General features: G+C 47.4%; 1 protein-coding gene across 1 annotated transcript in view; it reads left to right on the top strand.

Moving 5' to 3' along the window:
* Window positions 1-268, top strand: part of LOC119594665 (ionotropic receptor 25a-like) — a gene marked incomplete at its 3' end in the record, with an annotated part of 33,857 nt that overhangs the window by 28,994 nt on the left and 4,595 nt on the right. Inside the window, 1 exon segment of the mRNA XM_037943721.1 lies at window positions 51-222. Within this exon segment, the coding sequence (XP_037799649.1) occupies window positions 51-222 (172 nt within the window).

Here is a 268-nt window from a genome sequence, read left to right as displayed (position 1 = left end):
CGTGTTCAAAACCTGTTCAAAACCTCCTCCCCCACCTTCCCCCCCTGCAGGTGGTGTGTTCATCGTGATCTTCGTGGGAATCGGGCTGGCGTGCGTGACCTTGGCCTTCGAATACTGGTGGTACAAGCATCGCAAGGGACCCCGTGTTACCGACTCCGCGAAGGTGCTCTCGGTGAGGGAGATTGAGAAGACGGAGAAATCGAACTTCAATACGGAATATAAGTAAGATTTTGTTAGTTTTCTTGTTTTATTTATTTTATTTATTTAT

This window comes from Penaeus monodon, chromosome 34 (genome assembly GCF_015228065.2).
Source record: "Penaeus monodon isolate SGIC_2016 chromosome 34, NSTDA_Pmon_1, whole genome shotgun sequence".
Classification (NCBI taxonomy): Eukaryota; Metazoa; Arthropoda; class Malacostraca; order Decapoda; family Penaeidae; genus Penaeus; species Penaeus monodon.
This window is presented reverse-complemented; position numbering and strand designations above follow the sequence as displayed.